General features: G+C 47.8%; 2 protein-coding genes across 4 annotated transcripts in view; both read left to right on the top strand.

Moving 5' to 3' along the window:
- CAPN5 (calpain 5) overlaps nucleotides 1-15,735 on the top strand; it is a 41,220-nt gene extending 25,485 nt beyond the window's left edge. Inside the window, exons 3-12 of the mRNA XM_069883256.1 lie at nucleotides 1,643-1,851; nucleotides 2,271-2,463; nucleotides 3,013-3,206; nucleotides 3,942-4,019; nucleotides 5,608-5,803; nucleotides 7,167-7,289; nucleotides 7,810-8,006; nucleotides 8,355-8,476; nucleotides 11,565-11,701; nucleotides 12,055-15,735. Coding sequence (XP_069739357.1) covers nucleotides 1,643-1,851; nucleotides 2,271-2,463; nucleotides 3,013-3,206; nucleotides 3,942-4,019; nucleotides 5,608-5,803; nucleotides 7,167-7,289; nucleotides 7,810-8,006; nucleotides 8,355-8,476; nucleotides 11,565-11,701; nucleotides 12,055-12,237 — 1,632 coding nt within the window. The 3' untranslated portion in view covers nucleotides 12,238-15,735. The remainder of the gene's footprint in view (nucleotides 1-1,642; nucleotides 1,852-2,270; nucleotides 2,464-3,012; nucleotides 3,207-3,941; nucleotides 4,020-5,607; nucleotides 5,804-7,166; nucleotides 7,290-7,809; nucleotides 8,007-8,354; nucleotides 8,477-11,564; nucleotides 11,702-12,054) is intronic.
- Nucleotides 15,736-19,239: 3,504 nt separating this feature from the next.
- Nucleotides 19,240-20,341, top strand: part of MYO7A (myosin VIIA) — a 102,362-nt gene continuing 101,260 nt past the window's right edge. For all 3 annotated transcript variants that reach the window (XM_069883277.1, XM_069883275.1, XM_069883276.1), the window contains exon 1: nucleotides 19,240-19,323. The gene's annotated coding sequence lies outside the window, so the exon portion shown is untranslated. The remainder of the gene's footprint in view (nucleotides 19,324-20,341) is intronic.

The raw sequence follows: 20,341 nt of genomic DNA, 5'->3' as shown, positions 1-20,341 counted from the left end.
TCTAATCGATGCCCTAATCATTACTAAGCCCACATTAATAGCGAGTTGATTAGCACAATAGTCCTCTATGACAATTCATTAGGATGAGCTCCAGCCAGGAGAGAATCGATGGGGATTGATGGAGGGCTGTCTGACCTTTCCTGGCACTGTCCCAGATGAAGTCTGGGGCATCATTGCTAGAACTCCTGGAAAATGCCAAACCTTCCAGAAGCAGCTCTTTTTCATGGCTCTGTCTGGTCTACTTCTATTGATCCAGACAATTCACGAGTGTCAGTGAGTTTGCAGGGCTGATGGCATTATTAATATTTCAGTGCAAGAGCAATAAAAGCTGGATGGTTGCTGGTAGCCAGCCCTGGAGTCAAGGTGCTCTCCAGAGAGGTCTCTCTGCAGGATTACAGCTTAATGATGGTAGGTGAAAAAAAAAAGCACAAGGCTCTGGCAGCTGTACAAAGGCCAAAGCACAGTGCAGGGGGTCTCACCATGGCCTGGGACTTCCTGAAGAGCTTCTTTCCATGGAATGAAGCTGTGTCCTTTCCTATCCCACCCCAACACTCACAGCTGTCTCTGCAGAACAGTGATTATTTGGTGTACTGGGACATAATTTTCCTTGTGGGAATGCTGGGGTTTTCCCTTGTTTAGGTCAGGATGCTTTGGGAGCCAGTAAATAAAGAAGCAATAGTGTGGACTGTTGATCACATTACGGTAGCTGAATTGGGCAGAACTTGTCAAATATCAAGTACGTTAACTATACATGGCCTCACAGCCCACTCTGGCCATGAAGTAAAACCGTATTGCCTTCACTCACATAAAAGCTAAACTGTGTTGAGTCAGTTCATTGTCGTGTGCCTCTGTGTGCTCGTTCTAAATAAAATACAGCTCTTCCTAGCTGTAGTGTCTGTGCATGGCTGTGGCTATTTCTATCCCTGCTTTTGGGTGGATTTTCCTTGAAAGACTATAGACTTTGGCAGTTACCCTTCACTAGTGCTTTGTGTCACTGACAGTGCAGATGGCAGTGACACCAAACCATTGCTCCCTTGGCTCTTCAGCTGCTCTAGGGTTTCTTTTCCTCTTTTTCTCCTTTCAGCAAGTCACCTCCCCATGCTTGCTTGGATGAGTATGGTAGCTTGTGGGGATGGAGATCTCACTTTCCCACTTTTATAAAATCAGATAATCATTTAGGTTGAATACAACATTTTGTCTTGGACCAGTTAAGTCACACCAGAATCAAGTAAGAGAATCAAAGAAGAGGCCCTCTCTTAGTGACACCCTGCTCACAAAAAAAATGAACAAAAATGTCATAGAAACAACTACCTTTCATCAGACCAAGGACTCACTCTTCTGCTCCAATAGCCTGTCTACAGCAGTAGATGGCAGCAGATGTCTAGGGTAGAAGTATAAGAGAGGATAAGGATTTTTAGCTCCTTCTTCCACAGCATGCTGAAGTCTCTGTTATTCTAGTACACGTTAATCTAGTCTGCACTGGAGGAGCCAGGTCCAAAATTTGGCCCAAAAATACTGTAAGAAAGTCCACCCCCTTTCAAATTCTTACTTGTCCTTGATGTTGTCTGTCTTAGTTCTAGGATGAGAGTCAAACTCAGCAAAAAAGGGAATAAACTCTATGCATGTGCATCCTCTCTTGCAGGTCATCCCAGACTGGAAGGAGCAGGAGTGGAACCCTGAGAAGCCTGAGAGCTATGCAGGGATCTTTCACTTCCAGTTCTGGCGTTTTGGTCAGTGGCTGGATGTGGTGATAGATGACCGCCTGCCCACACTCCACAACCAGCTCATCTACTGCCACTCCAACTCCAAGAACGAGTTCTGGTGTGCCTTGGTGGAGAAAGCTTATGCCAAGTAGGTACCTGGGGAGTTGCAGAACAAACTGGAACCTGGGCACCCTGTTTTTCCTCTCTGTTCATTCATCAATTGTTTTGCACCAGTGGAAACAACAGCTTTTCTGGAGAAGAGTAGGACCTATCTCAAAACCAAAACAAAAAAACCTTCTGTAGCTTTCCTTTACCCTCAAAGCAAAATATCCTCCAACTCCATGTTTAAGCAACATCTATACTATGGATTTCATGTTCCGTTTAATTTGTCCCATGACAGCAAGAGTGCTGCAAGCAGTGGAGGTCTTATCTTTTTTACCCTATCTTTCTGTCCTCACCCACTGAAAGCTTTATTACAAGTCTGTGTTCTCCAGGTTTCTCCAAAATTTTCCAAGACCCCTTAAAATGTCAAGCCAGTGTTGTGCTATCTCTGTCATCCTCTTTCAGGCTGTCAGGCTGTTATGAGGCTTTGGATGGAGGTAACACAGCTGATGCCCTGGTGGACTTTACGGGTGGGGTCTCTGAACCTATTGACCTGACTGAAGGGGACTACATTGCTGATGAAGCCAAGCGAAACCTCCTCTTTGAGCGTGTGTTGAAGGTACACAACCGAGGAGGCCTCATCAGCTGCTCCATCAAAGTAAGAAATGTTACCTGTATGATCAATGTCATGGGAATAGGCATTAAGGATGCAGTCATCTTACACTGTTGGAGACTTCTACATTAGGTCAGATAAATTATGGTTAAAGGTTCCTACTTCTTCCCATGAATGATAAAGGGAGTCAAGCCTGGATACCAAACCTCTTTATTCCTCATTACTATGTCCAACAGCCCAGATTCATCCCACCACCCTTTAAATGTTAGGAGAGGATTCCCTTCCAGACAAAGGCATTTTAGTGTCTGCATGCCAAATACTGGATGCCAGATCTCCCATTATAACAAGTAGGACAAGCTTTTTTATTTGACACTGGGAGCTCAGAGAGCTCGTGCTGCAGATGAAGACCGGGAAGGATCTAGCACCCAAAATGGCATCTGATGCAAGGCAGCTGATTCTCATCTTGAGCGCTGGTGCTCTCCTTTTCAGCTCAGAGCAACCTGCAGGAAAATCTGAGCTCTCTTTTTTTTCCCAGTCCCTGCAAAGGTGACCACATCCCCCTGGTACGAGCACTGTCTGTGTCGCCCTGCCTAGGCCACCTCAGCAGCTGACATGGAAGCCCGCCTGGCCTGTGGGCTGGTGAAGGGCCACGCATACGCAGTGACGGATGTGCGGAAGGTCCGCCTGGGCCACGGCCTGCTGTCCTTCTTCAAGTCAGAGAAGCTGGATATGATCCGTATGCGCAACCCGTGGGGCGAGCGAGAGTGGAACGGCCCTTGGAGTGACACGTGAGTTAGGACAAGCAGCAGCAACATCTTTTTTTTTTGGTGGAAAAAGCCAGGCTAGAGCAAGCCTTGAGGCGTGAATCAATTTGGCTACATCCACACCTGTAGGATAGCATTGTACAGGCAGTTGTGGGATATTGCTTCCACTCATCTCCTAAACCTCCTCTTTCACTGAAGTAGATGGATTCCTTGCCCTGGAGTCGCTGGAGGACAGTGGGAGGGTAGCTGAGCTTGGCAGACATGGTCATTAAGGCTCAGATGGGTGTTGTGGTGAAATCACCAGCATGTTCACACTAGTGAAAGACAGTTAAACTTTTCTTTCTGCTCCCAGTCTTGTTCCAGAAAAAAATAGCACCAAGTAGAATCAACCACTACCACCACTGACTTCTGTGGTATCTGTGGATGGGCTGAAGAACCAACAGCTGATGTATCCACTGCCTTTGGTCAGAGTCTGATTTGTTATCTTCACTGATAGGGTTGTGATTGTATTGGCCAAACAAAATCTTGCCAGGATGGCTTCAGCTCCACTGGTCAGAAAGGCAGTTGAAGCTCCAAGCCATGCTGCACTCCCCTGATGTCTGGAAGATGAGCTAATCACACCAGTGCGGGGACTGGTTGCATGGCTGGAGCTTTATACAGGCCTTGTGCCCTTGGCAGATCCTCCTGAGGCCAAGTAGCCTCTTGAATTTTTGTGTGTCCCCTTGTCCTCACAGTAATAGTCCTGTACTCTTCCCACAGCTCTGAGGAGTGGCAGAAAGTGAGTAAAAGTGAGAGAGAGAAAATGGGGATGACAGTGGAAGATGATGGAGAATTCTGGTGAGTCCGTCTTGGAGTTCTCATCATGGGCCGTGCCCACAGTCCTCACACCTCATGAAGCACATGAGTCATTTCCATGCAAACAGCTATCCAGAGCAAATGGCCTTCCAGAGCCTAGAATCTTTAGTGAAGCCTAAAGTCTATGGGTATTAGCTTTGGATAGCCACAACCCTAGGATTGCAAGCTTTTCTGTATCACACTGTGGCTAAACCATTTTACCAGGGTACTGGGAAGCTTTTATGAATTTACTGATAATAAAAGGTTCACCAGGTACATTTCAATACAACATGTACCCATGTGTGAAGTAAGGGCCACTACTACAAACTGGTTGGATGGCCGGGCCCAGAGAGTGGTGGGAAATGGTGTGAAATCCAGCTGGAGGCCAGTGACAAGTGGGGTTCCCCAGGGCTCGGTGCTGGGTCCAGCCCTGTTCAATGTCTTCATCAATGATCTGGATGAAGGCATCGAGTGCACCCTTAGCAAGTTTGCAGACGACACTAAGCTGGGTGGAAGTGTCGATCTGCTGGAGGGTAGGGAGGCTCTGCAAAGGGATCTGAACAGGCTGGACCACTGGGCAGAGTCCAATGGCATGAGGTTTAACAAGGCCAAATGCCAGGTCCTGCACTTGGGGCACAACAACCCTGTGCAGTGCTACAGACTAGGAGAAGTCTGTCTAGAAAGCTGCCTGGAGGAGAGGGACCTGGGGTGTTGGTTGACAGCCGACTGAACGTGAGCCAGCAGTGTGCCCAGGTGGCCAAGAAGGCCAATGGCATCTTGGCTTGTATCAGAAACGGCGTGACCAGCAGGTCCAGGGAGGTTATCCTCCCTCTGTACTCGGCACTGGTGAGACCGCTCCTCGAATCCTGTGTTCAGTTCTGGGCCCCTCACCATAAGAAGGATGTTGAGGCTCTGGAGAGAGTCCAGAGAAGGGCGACAAAGCTGGTGAAGGGGCTGGAGAACAGGCCTTATGAGGAGCGGCTGAGAGAGCTGGGGTTGTTTAGCCTGGAGAAGAGGAGGCTGAGGGGTGACCTCATTGCTCTCTACAACTACCTGAAAGGACGTTGTAGAGAGGAGGGTGCTGGCCTCTTCTCCCAAGTGACAGGGGACAGAACAAGAGGGAATGGCCTCAAGCTCCGCCAGGGGAGGTTTAGGCTAGACGTTAGGAAAAAATTCTTTACAGAAAGGGTCCTTGGGCACTGGAACAGGCTGCCCAGGGAGGTGGTTGATTCACCTTCCCTGGAGGTGTTTAAGGCACGGGTGGATGAGGTGCTGAGGGATATGGTTTAGTGTTTGATGGGAACGGTTGGACTCGATGATCCGGTGGGTCTCTTCCAACCTGGTTATTCTGTGATTCTGTGTGATTCTGTGATACTCTGCTTCTCTCACTCCAAAACACAGAGCTCTATTGTTTGAACTGAAGAAGAACTTGTATTGCATGCATGGGGAAAAGTATCTCCATCTCTTTTTTTATTGATCAGATGTCAGAGGTTACCCACAGACAGTCTCTAACGTGTGATCAAAAACTCCCTGCAGCATACTGCTCAGGGAATTGAAGCAGCATAACCGTCTCTGTACTTTCCTGACTTAGGATGACCTTTGAAGATTTCTGCAAATACTTCACTGACATTATAAAGTGCCGTCTCATTAACACATCCTACCTGAGCATCCACAAGACCTGGGAGGAGGCAGTGCTGCGTGGGGCATGGACCAGAAACAATGACCCATTGAAGAACCGCTGTGGAGGCTGTATCAACCACAAGGACACCTTTTTGCAGAATCCCCAGGTAAGTCATGAAGCAGAGGACCTTCTGGAGCCTTCACATGTGCTTCCAAGTATTTAAATCTCCTACAAAGACCTAGAAGGCCAAAATGGCTACCAGACTTCTAGTAGACTAGGGCTCATGACCATTCTCTGGCTGAGAACCCTGGCATAGGATGACCAGTAAGTAGGCCAATTCTATTAACCTTATCCTTCTTGTCAGGAAAACTGCATCCAAATGCCTAATGTATAGCATCTTGGCACAAGCAAAAAGCAAACTGTGCCACAGGGTAGCAGTGTTAGCCAGTGCCAGTCAGACAGGGCCAGGAACCGTTTCCAACAGTGTGGATGTCTGAATGATCAAATTCCAGTTCCTTCACCCAGACCTGGCACTGTTAAATTTACCAGGGCAAGTGTAGTCTATAGGGACTTTTCTTTCTATCTTGGCCTTCAAAAAAGGCCCTGCTCTGAACTTCATCTCCTGGAACAAGCTATTCTGTCCTATCTTGCCCTGGAGAAGAGGAGGCTGAGGGGTGACCTCATTGCTCTCTACAACTACCTGAAAGGACGTTGTAGAGAGGAGGGTGCTGGCCTCTTCTCCCAAGTGACAGGGGACAGGACAAGAGGGAATGGCCTCAAGCTCCGCCAGGGGAGGTTTAGGCTAGACGTTAGGAAAAAATTCTTTACAGAAAGGGTCATTGGGCACTGGAACAGGCTGCCCAGGGAGGTGGTTGATTCACCTTCCCTGGAGGTGTTTAAGGCACGGGTGGACGAGGTGCTGAGGGATATGGTTTAGTGTTTGCTAGGAACGGTTGGACTCGGTGATCCGGTGGGTCTCTTCCAACCTGGTTATTCTGTGATTCTGTGATTCTGTGATTCTGTGAACTGGGATTCTCAGTAACATGAGACAAGTTCTTGTGAATCCTTCATCTAACAAGCAAATGAAGGATGGTCTGGTCCATTGGACTTGTCATCAAGGGTGTAGGAGAGCAGTTTCCTGCCTCCAGCTCTGTATTAGCATTCATCTTATGTCTCTGTGAACATCAATTTCTCCTTCCATGCCTCATAGGAGGACTCATGACAGACTGCAAGGGGTAAAAGTCTGTGGTATAAGACCTCATCTAGACTCCTTGGATTCTGCTGAGCAATTCAAAGACTGCATTTACCAGTCTTTTTCTAAGATGGGCCATAAAAGTCTTTGACTTGTCAAGATGATCCCAGTTCCCAAGAGAAGTGAGTATGGACTCTCAGTTCTGATACTGAAGCCACTCTTTCCCTGCATTGAGGCAGATGAGGAGAAGTTGAGGTTAACGCTACTTGTGTCCACCCAAAGCCATGCCCAATATCTTAGTAGAAGTTCTCCCTTACCTTCCTCTCGTTGCTTCTAGTACGTGTTTGATGTGAAGAAGGCAGAAGATGAAGTGCTGATCTCCCTCCAGCAGAAGCCAAAGAGGACCAGTCGCAAAGAGGGCAAAGGAGAGAACTTGGCCATAGGCTTTGATATCCATAAGGTAGGCTGTAGTTCCTGCATGTTGGCTTGGTTACCCACGTAAATTTATTAGTGGTGGAGTTAAACATCAGTCCTGCATGACCACTGGTATTGTTTACTTAAGCATTACCTGAGTGGATTTGGAGTGTCTTCAGCACATCCTGTCCACTTCTAAAGATGACAAGAGGTTTCAGGGATGAACCCTGACAGCATGGACAAGTTCTCCTTGCTAAAAGCAATGGTTAGTCTGTTATCTCCAAATGCTGAAGTCCATTGAACTGATCCTTATGCATTGTTTGCTGGGCCCCCAGTGTCGAGCTGGGATTCAAGAGACAATTAGTTCTTGGGCCAACAGATTTGGGAGAGCCATGTCCATGCTTGTTTTCCATCCAGTCCAGTTGGGAATATTTTGCTGGTTCTCTTCACTCCAGCTCTTCCAGCTCTGCGGGATCAGTCCTTGCAGTCTGGACCCTCAAGGTGGATACCAATACAGTGGCACTCAGTGCTGACCTACTGACAATCCTGTTGTGGTCTCTGCCTAGGTGGAACTGAACAGGAACTACCGGATGCACACCCTGCAGCAGAAGGTGGCCAGCTCCATTTACATTAACTCCCGCAGTGTCTTCCTGAGGACGGACCTGAAGGAAGGACGCTATGTCATTATCCCCACGACTTTTGACCCTGGTCATGTAGGCGAGTTCCTTCTCAGGATTTTCACTGATGTGCCTTCAGATTGCCGGTAAGGAGCCAGAGCAATAGCATAGAACTGGCTATTTGGAGAGAGCTCTGTGCTTTAGACATGTGGTTTTGTTAACTGGAGTTGGTTATAGCCTTGCCTGGAGCTGGTGTTTGGCTTTCTTTCAAGGCATCTTTAAGAGGTTTCACCACAGACATGCAGAGAAGCTCACACTCTGCTTCTAAGCATGACATGGGAGAGCATCCCAAACCCAGGCTGAGGAGATCAAGGTGGAGAGCAGAGTCTGACAGCGTACAACATATAGTCCTTCCATCCTGCTAGAGCAAACTTTCTGGCCTGCCCATGCTGTAAGGCTGGGCACTTCTCAAAGCCGTATGTTTTTCCCTGCAGAGAGCTGACACTGGATGAGCCACCACATACCTGCTGGAGTGGGATGTGTGGTTATCCACAAGTGGTATCCCAGATCCATGTCCTTGCTGCAGCCGGGCTCAAGAATCAGGACTCCCAAGGAGGTACTAGTCTTTTCCTGCCTGTTATCTAGTCCCAGAGTTGGGAGCTGGGAGGTGGTTGCTTCACGTGGGAAGAGCGGGAAGGGGTTTCATGAGATGGGAGGTTGCTTGGATTTATTATGTCCTCAGATATTTTTTTCAGTGAACATTCCTGACTCATACACCAGAGGAGGAGAAAGCCCACAGGGAATCAAACTCGCTTCTTGCTATTTAAACTGTTGTCTAAGATCCTCCCAAAAGTTCCCCCAAGCCCTTGGCAGTGATCCTTTAACAATCCAGGCTTTTCTCCTAAGTACGAGTAGCTGTAAAAGTGATGAATCATATTTGTAAAAGTGATGAATCATATTTAAAGGCTTTTTGGTAGGAAGAACAGAGGAGCAATGTAACTGGCTGATATGCTGGGATAGTGTTCATCACTGGAGGCTGGATAAATGTCAGTCAGTAGAGGGCAGGTCTAATTTAGCTCGTTTGGGGATTATGTGGATCAAGAGTCTCTCTGTCTGTTTCCTGTAAGTCATGTTCCACATTTGGCCCTTAGGAGCTGCCCGAGACACCCTGAGCCACCACCAGTGCACTATGTTTCTGACTCCTTGGTCCTCTAAAGGTTCATTTTCATGGTCCTACCATGTTCTGATGCAGTTTTGACATCCAAAACTTCTCTTGCATGAAAGACAGCAGCAGTACCATGCATTACCACATTTTGCAGCCACACAGAGGCTCATGGCAAGAGCCCCATGTTTAATCCTCTGGGGGCATCTGGACCAAGAAATCCAGAGGAAGTGATAACTTGTACTGAGAGTAGGGGTGAAAGGTCTAGAAGTTGTGATTAGGCAAGCAAATGCCTTTCCATCAGGTGAATAGACCAGATGCTAGCCTTTCTTCCAAATTTCCCGAGTTAAGGACGTGTTGAATGTGGCAAGGTTTAGCCAGGCACTTTCAAGCCAAGTCTCAAGTAAAAAAAATTGAAAACTTAAGGTGTAAAAAAATTGAAAACTTAAGATGTAAAAAAATCTAAATTAAAAACTGGTTTTTATTTTTTTTTCACTCATGCATTATTGTTAGGGCTGCATGTCACTAGAACCCTGAAAGTAATGAGCAGGATCCTTTCTTAAGGCAAGGACTAGCCCAATTTGTTTATATATCACATGCCACAGAGGAAGTCTTCTATCCTGTCTGGTGTTTGGGGAGGATGTTTTACCCTAGGTACATTGTGTTTTCTTGAGTTACTCACAATAGCTCATTATATCTATCTGTAGCAAAGCTGGGAAATCTGTAGCCAAAGGTCTTTGAACTGTTCACAGAAACAAGATTTCTTTTTCCCTCAGACAAGGGTACATTTGGATTCTGGAGCCATAAAACATTTTTACAGCAAGAGGCCCTTGGGAATTGCTTTTTTCCAGCTGTTTTCCAGCTATTCAGCTCACACGACCAACAGACTTCATGTTTGATGCTTTCCAGTGCAATGGCAACTCTCACATCTCCCAGCCCAGGCCTTTCACACTACTTTGGAAACAATGATATACAGACAGTAATTTGGCTCCAGCTAATGGAATATGAGGATTTAATAGGATATCCCAGAAGACAAGGCTAGTTTGGAAAAACAGCTGTGGAATCCAGCAGCTGTATCTCACCAACAGATCTAGGTCCTTGCAAACAGAAAGCTAGAGAGAAGGTGGTCTGGCAATCAGTGATGTGGCCCTCAGAAGGGGGTGTTCTGTTTTTCCTCATTTCCACATTTTCCCTGGATGAGAAAATTCATCCACCTGGTCTGTGTTTCCATCATAGCCGCTAAAGCTGTGGTGAGAAAACACCTTCTGGCAGTTAAATTTCCATCACAATAGTTCATTCTCTATTGAAATCCCCCAGATAAGCACTTGTTTTATAAGGGGAAAATGTTTGCTAATGAAGGGCTCTTTCCATGTTTTGGAAGCTCAGGTACCATCCAGCTGTGGATGGTGGTCTCTAAACTTGGTAACTTTACTCTCCATCTTTGTGGCCTGCTTGTTCCCTGTGACTCTCTTTGTCCAGCTGGGATATTTTAAGTAACCTTCGTTTCCCACTGACCTGTTACCTTCCCACTTAGCCATTTTTTCTGCTTTCACCTCAAGATCCCACTCATTTCCCCTGGTTGCCCCCAATGCCCAATCTTTCTTTTCCTCATGTCTCTCACTACCACAAATGATTCTTTTTGACATTTTGATCTTCTCCCTGAATGCTTGCCCAAATAAAATACTCTGAGAACCATATTCACCTTTTTAGAAGCCTTTTACATCTATTTTTATCCTAAGGCTCCCCATTCATGGGTTGCTCACCAAACTTTGCCAGTGCCCAAGTGATCTAATTTTTGGATCTCATAAATTAGCACATCTTGGCATTCAATTTTGGCTCAGCATTGTGCTGTCTCTCATCACCTTGACCACCCAGAATTTTTCTTACCTCATCACTAATCATTATACTGACCGCAGCATTTGAGTCTCACTGAGTCTGGAAGGAATTTAAGATGTGCCAATGATTTGTGCATAGGTGTGAAAAGCACAGTCCATGCCAATGTAGCTAGTTATCACCTTAAAGTAAAACCAAGGTTAGCCTGGTTGGGAAGTATACGAGCTGCAGTAGAAGCAAGTGGGGTTCTACAGTTTGAAATCTCTTGCTGTTCCTTTCTTTCCTGCGTGAAACAAGCTCTGTGAACCCGGTTCTCTTCTCTATGGCTTTATTTCCGCCTGCCTTCAGCAGAGCAAATCCTGAAAGGGAAAGTGAGCAGGTCAGTGTCTTCTGTGAAAGATTTATCCCAAAGACAGAAGGATGTTGAGTGATGGAGGAGTGTTTATGTAGAATATGCAGTCAAGGAAGTGGTGGTCACTTCGTAGCAGTCCACCACCACCTGTCACCCCGGGGACAATGTTGCCTAACAGGAGTAATCCTGAGCCCATCAGCTGAACTTCACGGACATCATCTGGGGTATGATGAACTCTTTGGCAGATTACCTGTCTCCTCTTGGGGTATGGATTAAAACTGCATGATAACCCTGGAAAAGGGCTCTGAGGAATCACAGGAGCTACAACAAGGCAAAAGTTCCCTTTTTTCTCCACAGGGGCTGACCCTTACGTGATCATAAAGTGTGAAGGACAAAAGGTTCGTTCTCCAGTGAAGAAGAACACAGTGTCTCCAGAATTTGATGTGAAAGGTCTCTTCTACCGCAAGAAGCCAGGACAACCCATCATTGTTCAGGTACGCAGCAGGCAAACAACGAGCTTGCAATAGCAATGAGAGCGATAGAGGCCCTTTCTCACTTGGACCCCTTCAATCTACCCCCTCCTCACACTGTCCACAGTGGGTCTGTTCCCCAAGGCTGAACATTATCAGTTCATGCAGCTTAACCTCTCACCACCACAGCTGAGTGGTGACATGTGGTAAATGCATATCCTTTGCCTTTATTATGTACAGAGTGAACCCCTCACAGCTCAACCACCTTCACAGCTCTAGCTCAGAGCAGGTTCCCCATAACCCCTTCTCCTCTCCATTGCATGAAAGTTGACTGCATCCCTCAAGGAGCTGCCCTCATGTCTGTTTTGTTTCCCCAGATCTGGAACCACAACTTAATAAGTGATGAGTTCTTGGGCCAAGTGGCACTCACAGGGGATCCCAGCGACCGGCAGTCAGTGCACACGCTGCACCTCCAGGACAAGGGAAACAGGAGATCAAATGATCTCTCTGGAACCATCGCTGTGAGGTTGCTCAGTAGTAACATCCTCACCAATGTCTAATTACTCAAAGACTCTTCTGGTGCCACATACGTGTATATAAACATGCACACATACATACATATACACATATATACATATATATATACACATACATCCATACAGAGCCTACCTACCATCTGCAAAGTGTATATGAACTATGCATGCATTCCACTCAAAGGAGCCAATCTTGTGTTTTCAATGTTAAAAAATGGTGCCTTTTTGGGGAAACGCAATGATCCTTCTGCTGGCGTCCTCTGCAGCTCCCATAATCACCATGGACCCTGTGAGTCGCTGTGAGCACACTGCGTGTCCTGGCAGCCAGAGCACAATGTCCTGATGCTGTTTGTTTACACAGGCTGGCACACACATGCCACCATGCACATGCATGGTCACCACGGTCCCACCTGCTGCTCAAATGCATCTTCAATGTGTCTGCTTGGTTTTAGAGTAGTGTGCATGGAGCCACCTCCTGTGAAACTGCCATCTGATTGCTTCTCTGTGGAGGCACCTCTGCAAAGTAGAAGTGGAAAAATAGATTGGGACCTTTTGGATGTTTTCTGGGTGTGGGTTTGCATACTTCATCTGGAAGGAAAATGCACCAAGGCAGTCCCAAATCCAAAAGCCACAAGGGAACAAGACTAAAGGCTCTCCATCATTTTAGGGACAAGCTGTCTCCTCCTAAGTCGTGTTCAACCCCATGCAACTCTAAAAGATACAAAGATGCCAACAATCATGGTGGGACAACTATTCTCTGGGGTCAGGATTTTGAATCTGTATGGACTCAGCTCCTGCGTGTGCCTCTTGAACTGCCGTGGTGCCTGCTGTCTCCATGTCTTCGTGTAGTCCCCATACTAAGAGCTCAGCCCAGTAGCTGGGATGGAGCATCTGCTGGGGCCTTCCTGTGTTTAGGTAAGAGGACTCCAGTTCCATTGAAGGCCAAAGGTCCAAGGGATGGGGAGCTTTGCTCAATGGGCTCCATCTTTACTGCTGCATACAGTGCATCATTTCTCAGTGCCTCGCTTTCCCAAATTCTTTAAAAAAAACAGTGGGATTTTAGCTTGTGCTAGAGGAGAGGAGCAATGCTCCCAATGCAGCCTGAAAATGATGGGAATATTTTATTCATATCAGTGTCCATTTCTCACGTTTAATTTCCAATCTCCTGGCCCAGAGGATGAGTTGCACAGTGCTAGAGCCAGTCTCACAAGCACAACCTAAAGGCATCTATGGGGCCACATATAGGGCCAGGCTCTGCTTCTGTTTGCCATGAAGACTGGGTTTATCTTCCTTGTTCCACTGGGTGGCAGAATCTGGCTTCTTATAAACCATCCAGGACAAGCCAAATAAATCCTTGTCTGGCCTTTCAGCAGCTGATCAGGGCTGGCTTCAAAGCATTTTTTTCTCCTGTTGTTTACGCTGAGTTTTTTATTCAGGTGCCTTTAAAATGGTGCAAGTTAAGGAATTTTTCTGTCAGATTTTCTAACAAGCCAATCTTTTGCAGTCCCCTGCATGCAATGGAAATTAATACACATGAGGTAATCTTGGTAAATTTTGTTCCAAGCAGAGTCTTCTGCTTTCAAGGACAAACCTTCTTTTGCCATAGCAAGCAGGGTTTCTGCTTGTCCTACTAAATGCCCATGTTTGTGCTGCAAGTCTATATATTTTTTAAAGTCTGTGATGTGATAAGATATTCCCCAAAGCCACATTACTTGCCACCTCAGTTCTTGGCGCATCCAGAAGCATACTGTAATACTTCATCTATTTTTGCAGGCTGGTTTTACCCTTTCCTCAACTTCATAGGTTACCTCCTGTGGTTATGAATTGGGTTTTTGGCCAAACTGCTTATTTTCTTAGGTCTTGTTTTCCGGGACTTAATGCAAGCAGTGGCCCACAGGATGCTTTTTCCAGGTCTTGGTTATTCCTGGCTTGGACCCTTGAATTCATGGTGCCATCACTGGGACCTAGATTCTTGCCAGGATTTGTTTAAATGTTCCTGATTTAGTGAAGTGACATTTCAAACCAAGGTCAAAGCAAATAGTTGAATTTGGGCAGACCAGTTCACAGATACTTTGATTTTATTCTGGTTTTGATCAAGGGACTCATCACTGAAAATAAATCACTGCAGTATGATTTTTGTCTTAGAAGATCTTACAGGCTCATGTTCCGTTACCTGAAGGGGGCCTACAAATAAGCTGGGAGGAACTTTTTACAAGGGCATGTGGTGATAGGACAAGGGGGAATGGCTTTAAATTGGACAGAGGGAAATTTAGATTAGACGTTAGGAAGAAATTCTTCACAAGGAGGGTGGTGAGGCACCGGCACAGGTTGCCCAGGGAAGCTGTGGCTGCCCCATCCCTGGAGGTGTTCAAGGCCAGGTTGGATGGGTCCTTGAGCAGTCTGGTCTAGTGGGAGGTGTCCCTGCCCATGGTTGGAAGTGGAGGATCTTTAAGGTCCCTTCCAACCCAAACCATTCTATGTGATCCTGTGATTCTATCTACAGAATAGTATGTGAGAGGGACTAGGTTGCCCAAAGATGCCTCACCTTGCAGGAAGAAGAGCTATTTGTCTAAGGGAGAACATCACATGAGCTTTGCACCATCATCATCAGATGGGGATAGCCAGCCTGCCAGCATTAGCCTTGTTTTTCAGGAAATCAGGCTACTGATAGCTTCAGGAAATGAGAGCCATTTAGCCATGTGTGCCCTGACATGTGCCAAACCCTACTGTGATACCCAAGGAGCCGCCTTGAAGCTTGCCAAGGAGTAGCAGTGCCCTGGTACCTATGGGCAACCTTCTTCCTTCCTACAGAGAATCAAGCCATAAAGAGAGGAAAGGCAGCTTCTAACAGGTTCTTCAAAAACAGTAATCCTCACAGTATATCAGGACCAAAAAGTCTTAATGTCAGTAGTATTTGTCCTTTTTTTTCCCCCCAAACTTTTGAAAAGTTCTTCCCTCTAAATTTCCAATGGAACAACAAAAAGTACTTTTGTTGCTTTCTTTTTGTCTTTGTAGAGCAATGAGGGAGGGCAGTTACTGAAATGCCATTCCTAGTGTTGATGCCTTTCCTCTTTCAATAAGGTAAACAAATATATTCAGGGGTTTTTGTTTGAGAGGAGGGCAGCTCTGGTAAGCACTTTCCAGTCCCTTCCAGGTGGTGTAGGATGTCTCTGATTTATTTTCTGTTTCTTTTGCTTATCATTTCAATGGTTGCAAGCAGCCTGCCATTAGAGTCTGTGAAATACATTTCTTTTTGACGTCTGCGTGTTAAAACAGGCTATGACTTGTCTTCATCTCCAAAGGCACTGACATGTCACACTGCACAAGATCAGAGAGTGGTCCAAACAGAAAGCCAGTGTTGTACAGCTGTAAACCTCCTATAAATAAATTGTGTATATTTTATTCAAACTCCCTGTCTTTAAACTGCTGTGTTCTTCTAGAGTGCTTTTGATGGGCACTAGGTGGCTCTGCAGAGCCTTTTTAATTTCCCTGATTCCATGGACTGCATTCAAATTATATACTCTGTGGACTTTGAGACTGAAGCAAGGCAATCTGCATGAAGGTTTCACGCAAGGTTACACTCGTGTTCACTGGGAAAAGCCACAGAGGGGAAGGGTAACCTCTGACTGTAAAACCTTTGCATCCTATGCCTCAGAGTCACCACAATGTAGGCAGCTTGGTTTTTTGAGCCTCATATGACTTGGAAAAAGCTCTGTAGATCGCTTAAAAAATAAATAACTTACAAAAAAAGCAGCAGGAAGATGAGATATGTGGATGGCTTTCCCTTAAAGAACAAACCTGTGGATTGCATGTTGGGAGCATTTGAAAAGCAAAAAGGCTTTCCCTCTCCATGGGAGTCTCCATACTTGCTGCTGTAAGATACAGTCCCAAAGTGCTGGCCTTCGGGTCTTGCTTCCGTCTTAGATTCCAGCTCCATCACCTGCCTGTACTTGAGGTCTTTGTGGCATGGAGGAGCTGTGCCTTTCTGCTGCCCGCCCTCAAGAGTGTGGAGCAGGCATCTGGAAAATGTCTTTTTATTGCAGGGTAGGGGCACCTGTAAAGATCCTAGTGCTCCTGGGATTATCCCGTGGGACACAATATGTCACCAAACCCTAGATAAAGGAGCATCCTACTTCTCTGCCTCATCACTGAAATACCTTGCAAGGACCATTCTTCAGGGGAGAGCCTCCAACCTCACAAACATCATAACACTCTCCTGGAGGATGTCCTGAGCAGTAGACATGGCTGAGCACCTATGAAGCTGTGATGGTTGTTGTTGGATGTAGCACAAGAGCGCTGGTGTAGCCCAGATGGCTTTACTGAGTCCTGCTTTGTGCACATTCGAAAAAATAGGTCTCTGCAAGCCTGGATGAGCCACAAAGCATCCTGTACACATGGGATGTCATGCTTCCCTACCAGCATCCACATCTCAGTTTCTCTAGTACCAGGGCAGTAGGCTTAAAATTGGAGGTTGCTTTGAAACCCTGCTTGTCCTTGTGCTAGTGCTGCACACCACCATGCGGGCTGGCAACATGGGCAGGGATGCTAGAATTGGTGTGGGACCCTAGCACATCAGCATGGACACGTGGGGAGATTGTGCATGTTCAAAGACCAGCAGCAGGTAGCAGAGTGATGCACAGTTCCAGGCAGAATACAACCCCATCTCCCCAAGGGTCCTGCAGCGTCTTATCCCTCCAAAGGTGTCCTCTGCTCGGGATTCCTGCTCACTAATATTAAACTACCTAAGTGAACACTTCAGAATCTCCTTCCAACCTGCAGGAGCATCTTCATGGAGGAACAGACATCCTACCATTATTGCAAGATTAGACTGGAATATTTCTCCTTGGCATTGGGTCCCTGACAGCTTGCAGCTCCCCATCCTAATGCCTATATACAGCCCCCCACTATGGATACGAGCCTCCTGCTACTCAAAAGCACCATGGTTTACTAGCAAGTAGGGTTACAGAGGTATCAGGGTTTTCATCCAGGGGCTGGGTTAATTGCCTGTTCCTCGGAGCTGCTCAGGTATTACCACATCTCTGCCCAATGTCGCAAGTATTAAATATCAAGGGATTGGGCTGTAACCCACAGCTGTGACAGTTGGCTGAGCAGAATTCATCCAAAGGCTCTTCATGCTCTTCAAATCCCACCTCCAAACTCAGCAGTGCAGGCAGAGGAGCATGTTTAACACCACGTCCTTGGCAGAGCCTCCGTCACTGCCTTCCCACATACCCATGAGACATTCTGGGCACAAGAAAAAGCTGCTGGAGGCTGGGCTCTTACCAAGGTATTCACAGTGCGTCAGATGTGGTCCAGTGCAAAGCAATTCCCAGGCGTAGCCAATATCTGCTCTTGTATCCACAGAAACCACACTGGCACACTGAGTAGGACTTGACATGGCCCCAGGTGGTCATAAATCATCTCTCTTGAGCTTGAAGTCAGCTAGGTCCCACGAAAGGGCTGGGCAGCAGTGGGGAGTTTCTAAGGGCTGGGGAAGGGACGGGAAGGCTGTGCCATGACTCGTCCCACATTATGAGCAGAGTTCCTAGTGCGGCATTGGAGGAAGTTCCCTCTTATTGCTCTGTGCATCTGTGGTTTCACAAAAAAAATTCATCTGTCCTGGTCTCCAGGAGGGCTCCAGGCCCTCTCGTTCCAAAGTGGAGCATAGAAACACCTTGTGTGTTAGCACTGTAAAAGAAAAAAAAAGGTGTGTTTTACACAATTCACTAGCTGAAACACCATGCTTCGTACCAAAGAAACCTCAGTGAAGCTTCATAACACAGTTATTATAAAAGCTATCCCCACCGTTCTCAGAAGGAAGGAGAGAAGACACTGGCCCAGATATGGTCAAGGAGTCAGAGTTAAGCTTCTAGTCAAAACCTCAGCTCTGCCTTTCCTGGTCCTCAAGCATTTTTCTTTCCCACTTCCCACATTCACAAGCACAGGCTGGTGCATTCAAGCCAGAATGCCTGACAGCCCCTGCACCCATCCCACAGGACCTCAATATGGTCCCTTGCACACCCCCAAGACCTCTTTGTTCGGAGCAGAGGCATCTTCCTAGCCATCCTTTTGCCCAAGAAGCCATCAGGGCTTTGCACAACAAGGACTTGAAAATGCAGCTTAACTCGTAGCAGGGCTTTTCACAGGTATCGTGGGCTGGGCAGATCCTAAGGAATTTAGGAAATTTTGGGAATTTAGGAAATTTAGGAATTTAGGAAATTTTTTAGGAAAAAAAATTTTATGGAAAGGGTCATTGGGCACTGGAACAGGCTGCCCAGGGAGGTGGTTGAGTCACCTTCCCTGGAGGTGTTTAAGGGATGGGTGGATGAGGTGCTGAGGGGCACGGTTTAGTGATTGATAGGAATGGTTGGACATGATGATCCAGTGGGTCTTTTCCAACCTGGTGATTCTATGATTCTATGAATGATCCTAAGAAGGATGTTGAGGCTTTGGAGTGAGTCCAGAGAAGAGCAACAAAGCTGGTGAAGGGTCTGGAGAACAAGTCTTACAAGGAGTGGCTGAGGGAGATGCGGTGGTTTAGCCTTGAGAAGAGGAGGCTGAGGGGAGACCTCATTGCTCTCTACACCTGCCTGAAAGGAGGTTGTGGAGAAGAGGGAGCTGGCCTCTTCTCTCAAGTGACAGGTGGTAGGACAAGGCGGAACAGCCATACGCTGCGCCAGGGGAGGTTCAGACTGGATATCAGGAAAAAAATTATTCACAGAAAGGGTCTTCGGGCCCTGGCAGAGGCTGCCCAGGGTGGGGGTTGAGTCCCCATCCCTGGAGGTGTTTAAAGGGCGGGTGGATGAGGTGCTGAGGGACACGGTTTAGTGGCAGCCAGGAATGGTTGGTCTCGATGGTCCAAGAGATCTTTTCCAACCTGACGATTCCACGACTCTCGGGATGCGGGAGGGCATCGGGGGGTGCGGGGGTGCCCCGGGGCGGGGGGCAGCAGCACAGGCCCTCGCAGCCCCCGGGGGCCGGGCGGGCGGCGGCTCCTCCCCCGCTGAGAGGCGCGGGGCGGGCAGGGCGGGCGCTGCCCTCGCTCGGAGCCGCCAGCAGCCGCCGGGCAGCAGCGCCCCGTCCCCGGCCCGGTCCCGGCCATGCCCCGCGGAGGTGAGGCGAGGGGGGCCCAGCCGAGCGGGGGGAGGCGGCGGGGAGGGGGATCCAAGCCGGGGAAGGGGCTGCGCTCGGTGGGAGCGGGGGAGGCGACGCGGACCTGCCTGAAATGCCCGGCTCGGCTCCTGCCGCTCGGATTAGTGCCGGGGTGATTTCTAGCCGCTGATTAATTGGGTTTGGGGTCAGCTAGCGGTGGGCTGGGGGTGGGGGGGTGGGTCCCTTCCCTCCTGTGCGGTGCTGGGCAGACCCCCGCTGCTTTTCGCCGCAGCCCTTTCGTATTCAGGGATACCTCTTGAAGTCATGGGGAGAAGAGCCCTTTCATATTAGAATCGTAGAATCATAGAATAGTTCGGGTTGGAAGGGACCTTAAAGAGCATCCAGCTCCAGCCCCCCTGCCATGGGCAGGGACATCCCACCAGACCAGGCTGCCCAAAGCCCCATCCAACCTGGCCTTGAGCATCTCCAGGGATGGGGGCATCCACAGCTTCCCTGGGCAGCCTGTGCCAGTGCCTCACCTCTCTAGTGGTGAAGAAATTCCTCCTTATGTCTAGTCTAAATCTGCCCCTCTCCAGTTTATACTCATCCCCCCTCATCCTGTCACTGCAAGCCTTTGTGAACAGTCCCTCCCCAGCTTTCTTGTAGTTCAGGGATACGTCTTGAAGTGATGGGGAGAAGAGCCCTTTCATATTCAGGGATATGTCTTGAAGTGACGGGGAGAGGCTGTGAGGATGCACCTTGCTGCATGGACCTGCTGGCACAAGACCCCTGAATTTCCTCAAACCCCATCAGTCCTGGGACCATCTCACCCTCCCTCTGCTCTGCTCCAGCTCCAAATGCACCACCCAGGCACTTAAAGCATGACCTGCTCTCAGGCAGCTGGTGCTGCTCTTCAGAGAGCAGCAGGAATTTCCCTTGATTGCAGTGGAGCACAATTTGGGTCCAGGCTGTATTTTGGTGTTGTCTCTCCTGGGTCACACTGGTGCTGATAAGCAAAGTCCAAAACCTTCCCAGGCAT

This window comes from Phaenicophaeus curvirostris, chromosome 1 (genome assembly GCF_032191515.1).
Source record: "Phaenicophaeus curvirostris isolate KB17595 chromosome 1, BPBGC_Pcur_1.0, whole genome shotgun sequence".
In the NCBI taxonomy this organism is placed as follows: domain Eukaryota; kingdom Metazoa; phylum Chordata; class Aves; order Cuculiformes; family Cuculidae; genus Phaenicophaeus; species Phaenicophaeus curvirostris.
This window is presented reverse-complemented; position numbering and strand designations above follow the sequence as displayed.